This window comes from Ornithorhynchus anatinus, chromosome 17, assembly GCF_004115215.2.
Source record: "Ornithorhynchus anatinus isolate Pmale09 chromosome 17, mOrnAna1.pri.v4, whole genome shotgun sequence".
NCBI lineage: Eukaryota > Metazoa > Chordata > Mammalia > Monotremata > Ornithorhynchidae > Ornithorhynchus > Ornithorhynchus anatinus.
Genome location: NC_041744.1, coordinates 32,141,155 through 32,146,390, shown reverse-complemented (window position 1 = coordinate 32,146,390; position 5,236 = coordinate 32,141,155). Strand labels below are relative to the sequence as shown.

The following is a 5,236-nucleotide window of genomic DNA, read 5'->3' as shown; positions in this document are numbered from 1 at the left end:
GCTGTGTGACTGTGGGCAAGTCACTTAACTTCTCTGTGCCTGTTCCCTCATCTGTAAAATGGGGATTAACTGTGAGCCTCACATGGGACAACCTGATTACCCTGTATCTCCCTCAGCGCTTAGAACAGTGCTCTGCACATAGTAGGCGCTTAACAAATACCAACATTATTATTATCATGGAGGTCATTTTGGTTAGTGCAGTAGCAGAAAGGACCTGAGAGACTTCAAGGGAGGATCTCTTGCCTTGTTTCCTTATCACTGAAGTCTGGCATGGAGCTGCTGACCACTTAACAAAATAAATATTTACAAGAATTGGCCAACTGTAGTTAATTCCCTAATTATTTCAACAAAACCATGAAATTTAATGGGTGTGTAGCCATTATTTTTTTGATTGACTCTATCCAGGAATCTGGAGTAATACTCATTAAAGAATTTTGTTCATTAGTCAAATTTCAGTAATAATCCTTGCAGTAGTACTTTAGTTCTTTCCCAAAAGTGAAGATTTTGTTTTAAAAATAGGGGGAGGGCTAGTTTCGTGTTCATAATACTGCTAGTCTTAAAAAAAAAATAATCAAATATCCCTTTCCAAAAATTAAATGAATTAAAGACTGACCATTGGTTTTTTAAACTACCAATCGTAGTTTTTCATTGCATAAAAGAAATTGCCATTTGAGAAAACTACTCAGGCGAATTGAATACTGTACTACATTCATTCAGTCATACTTACTGAAAGCTTACTATGTGCAAAGTGCTGTATTGTATTACATTCACTAGTATTAATAATGTTGGTATTTGTTAAGCGCTTAGTATGTGCAGAGCACTGTTCTAAGTGCTGGGGTAGATACAGGGTAATCAGGTTGTCCCAAGTGAGGCTGTCTTAATCCCCATTTTACAGATGAGGTAACTGAGGCACAGAGAAGTTAAGTGACTTGCCCACAGTCACACAGCTGCCAGGTGGCAGAGCCTGGGATTCGAACCCGTGACCTCTGACTCTCAAGCCCGTGCTCTTTCCACTGAGCCACACTGCTTCTCCAGAGAGTACATTGGAAATCACTATTTCTATAAATAAGAAAACCTCTTGTCTTTTTAAGACTCAAAGTATTGTCTGTCAAAATGAAAATGATGATTAACTTCTTTTTGAACCTTTATTAATGGTTTAACTACCCAAACAACTTCAGAGTGATATTCTGGAATATGACTGTATATTTATAAATATTTTCCTAGACTGGCCTTCACTTTTTTTCACAGATGGTGCTAACATAATATTCCATCCATTGTGTGTGGTCTAACACTTTTTTTCATACTGTACACAATTAACTAGTACTTAGTGTGTCTACGGTGTTGACGTGTGTACCCATTTTGAAGCTATGACAGCATGATTTTCGGAGGAATGCTTGGTTTTTTGCAATTATCTAAATTGAATACAGTGTACAGGATTGATCTCTTTGTTGGGTTTAAAAATATTTGAACTCATTCATTAGTTGGCGTTAAGCAACTGTTTTGCCTGAAAACGAATGAGGTTCTACAAATGGACTGTAATTTCTTTGTTTTTTGAAAACATACTTAACCCAAATTCCCAGAATTTGAAGTGGATTGGCTGTTCTCAACTATCTTTCAGTTACTTAACCAAACTAGTAATCTCTGTGAATGATGAAATGATGATGGTATTTATTAAGCACTTACTATGTGCCAAGCATTGTTCTAAGTGCTGAAAATGAGGTTATACTAATTTAAGGAGTGATAGACTTTAAATTTTTTTTAATTCAGGTCTCCAAGTGTACTTTAATATGTCATTTAGTCTCAAACCAACCTTGTGAGGCAGATAGAGGTTAGAATTTTATCTTCATTTTGCAAATGGGACAACTGCTATTGAGATCAGTGACTTAATAGAGTTACAGTTACTGATAGAACTGTAAACTCTAGGCTTTTGCTTCTCAAATGCAATAATGCTGCCTTCCTGTTTTCCTTTTTAAAGTAATTTCTCTGCTTGCATTTTGCTTCTGTTGTTGGCTTTCATTTTTTATTTTTTTTTACCTTCAATTTGCCGTTTGGATTATAGTTTGAAAGTTGTGGAGAAAGGTTATAAATTACTAGTAATGATATTGGATGGAATAGTGAAAAGGGCAACTAAATAGAAAATAGCAAATATACTGAAGTGGCCATGGGTAAAAGGAATGGGTGAAAAACCATTTAGTCCCACATCCTAAAATAATCGGCTTCATTTATTGATTTTTATCACTGATAACCTTTAATTGCAATTAAACTTGTAATTTGAGCTTGACTAAAGAGAGATGATTTTATTTAATAAAGAATCATGAGATAAATGAAATGTTCTACACAAATATGGCAAATTCAATTTTTAAATAGCTCTTATTTCAAGAAGCATGTTTATTTCTTTGTAAACTATTCCCATAAATAGTGAATTGCATGCAGAATATTACATTAGAAGGTACATTCCAGCACAATGGTCGAGAAAATACTCAACAATCTCTAATCTTTATTACATCTGTTAGAGTGAATTTTAAAACAATGTCCCCACTCTCTATATGAAATTTCAGAAACTCCATTAAGGGTTCTCTGCAAGATGCAGATATTCAAATGAAAAACTTATTTGAGTACATGGTTTGTTCTTTTTTTTTTTAATCTACTCCCTCCCCCCCCCCACCCCCCCAGGTCTTTGCAGGTGCAAGCTCTGGCTCAGGTGGTATAGAATATGCACGTGTGTGTGTATATATATATATTTTTTTCAGCATAACTAAAGTCACTTATATAGTTACTGTGCACATTAACCAGGCAATTGCTCATCATACTTTTTTCTGATTTTATGTGGGAGTAATTCATTTAGCTTTATCTCTTCAACAGAATGCATAGTAATATGCATGAGTGTTACAGCAAAGAGATTGTGGCCCTTGAGATTGTAGTTTAAGCATCAATATTATTTGATGTGGCTGTCCTTAAAATAGGAGGTTCCCATCAGAATTAGATTCTATGGTACTCCTACCATGCATTCTAAAAAAAAATGGGTAGAAAGACAAAATGCCTTCAGGAAACCAAAGGGGAGATCCTCAACTAGCCCTTAGGACTAGTTCCAGCAATTCCAGCGCCCCTAGACTGTTTATGACATTTCTCCACTAATCTACTGAGAATTTGTGCAATTAAAGCCAAGTGATTAAGAAAAGTTATAACATTAATGCATAAAACTGTTGGGGTTAGGATAAAAAGGTCTAACATCTTTAACAGAATACATGTAAAATGTAATATAACCATGAAAAAAACCTTTTTCTCCCTTATTAGTAAGCCAAAAAAAGCCTGTCTTGAAAAGACACCTTGTCCTATTATCCTATTATCCAAAGATATTCAGACACTGACTCTGCGGACTGGGAGGCTGGAAGGTTCAAGAGATGTGTATTTTACATTTAATATGAAGCAGTTCCAGTTGATAATTGTTGTGATAGAGTGTAGGATGACCATAATGAAGTCTCAAGCCTTGTGGACTTTATAGTTTGAGGCCATAATCTACAGTAGAAACTAGTCAACTAGAGTATAAGCATAAATATATTCTCAGTGCTATCAACATATTGTCACATTCTTGAAACTCAAAGGCTATTTTCAAATGTCATTTTAATCATTGCCAGGACAGGAGACAGAGTAGTTTAGAGCCACGTGTCATGACCCAGTGCTTGGCACATAGTAAGTGCTTAACTACATCATGATTATTGTTATTATGACTTAGACAGCACAAATTAGAGGGTCCATCACAAACAGTGTTGAGTCCTGGTACTGCAAAAGATGGAGAAATACTCCTAAACTACAAACATAATTGATAATGGGCAAGCAAGTCAAGTCACAAAAGCAGCAACCTTCCCAGCCATATCCACAACTTATCCTTCCTCTAGGCAACAGCATTACTTCAGAGTTATCTATATGTGTTATCTTATCCTGGAATGTATAAGATGTAACCAAATTCCCTCATCCCTATTTCCCTCACCCCAAATTTGTGCTCCCCACCCTCCTCTTTTCCATTCGAAACCACCTTCCCCCTCCTAGCACTCCCCATTAGAGGTAACCAATTTCCTGAAATGCCCAGATCTCTTCAGAGTAACACAGAATTCTTCCTTTTTCTAATCGAATCTTCCACATAGTTGAAGTTAATCTTACTCAGGTGGCTTTCTGAGGTTTCGGTACTGCTTCCATAGTCTTGGCTCCTCAGACAGGAACACAGCCTCTGACCGATAGCCCGGCGGATATAACTATCGAATCCATAGTAGATGAAAGGGTTGATGCAGCTGTGGGCAAATGCCAAGGGACTGCTGAACTCCATGCCCAGCTGGAGAGTTCTTGAAGAAAAGAAGCTATCTTCCTGGAGCCCGGAGATGATGGAGAGAAGTTTGAATGTGTTAAAAGGGGCCCAACTGAAGACAAAGGCCATGACTACGAAGAAGATGATCTGGATGGAGTTCCTCAGCTTCTTGTTGTGTTTTCTAGAATGTTGATAGTGAACACACAGCTTCCTCATAATGGACAAGTAGCAGGCCAGGATGCTCAGCAAGGGGACAAAAAAAGTGAAAATCAAGGATACCAGGGCATAAGCCCGTTTGGTGGGTGTAGCTCCAATGTCTATGCAGAAGGGTTTTCCTTCAGTGAATGTCAACGTCCTATGTAACGCCGTAGGCAATCCTAAAATACAAGAGGAAAGCCACACACTAATACAGGCTCCGGCTGCAAAAGATCTACTTCTGATTCTCCGGGAACTGGAAGGACACACGATGGACAAGAAGCGGTCTGCACTCATGCAGGTGAGGAAGAAGACACTGCTGTACATGTTGACTGAGATGATGTAAGAGCTGCTCTTGCAGAGGAAGGAGCCGGTCCTCCAGAGCCCGGAGGAGGCCTCCTTATCCACCCAGAGTGGCAGTGTGACAAGGAAAACAAAATCGGAGGCTGCCAGATTGACGATGAAGATATCTATCCGCCTGCTGCTCCCCTTCTTGAAACATAAGCTCCCCATCAGTATCAGGTTCCCCACGACTCCAGTCAGGAATACCACAGAGTAGAGGATGGGAAGCAGGATGGAGGTATACAGGGAATCATTGGAATCAGAAATGAAGGATGAATAGTCATAATCTGTGGTGCTGAAGGTGGTTGTCTCATCCATCTTTAAGAGTTCAGCTCTCGGCAAATGTTTGCACCTGTAATGTAGTAGAAGGGTTTTTTTTCTCATGTTTTGAAGCAGCTA

At 38.3% G+C, this 5,236-nt stretch overlaps 1 protein-coding gene across 1 annotated transcript; it reads right to left on the bottom strand.

Moving 5' to 3' along the window:
• Window positions 1-2,277: 2,277 nt before the first annotated feature.
• GPR15 (G protein-coupled receptor 15) lies at window positions 2,278-5,236 on the bottom strand. Its single transcript, XM_029082473.2, has one exon. The coding sequence runs from the start codon at window positions 5,219-5,221 to the stop codon at window positions 4,094-4,096; it is 1,128 nt and encodes a 375-aa protein (XP_028938306.1). The 5' UTR covers window positions 5,222-5,236; the 3' UTR covers window positions 2,278-4,093.

Bases quoted from the DNA above. Each gene is read 5' to 3' on its own strand.
- GPR15 (XM_029082473.2), bottom strand. From the start codon at position 5,221: ATGAGAAAAAAAACCCTTCTACTACATTACAGGTGCAAACATTTGCCG.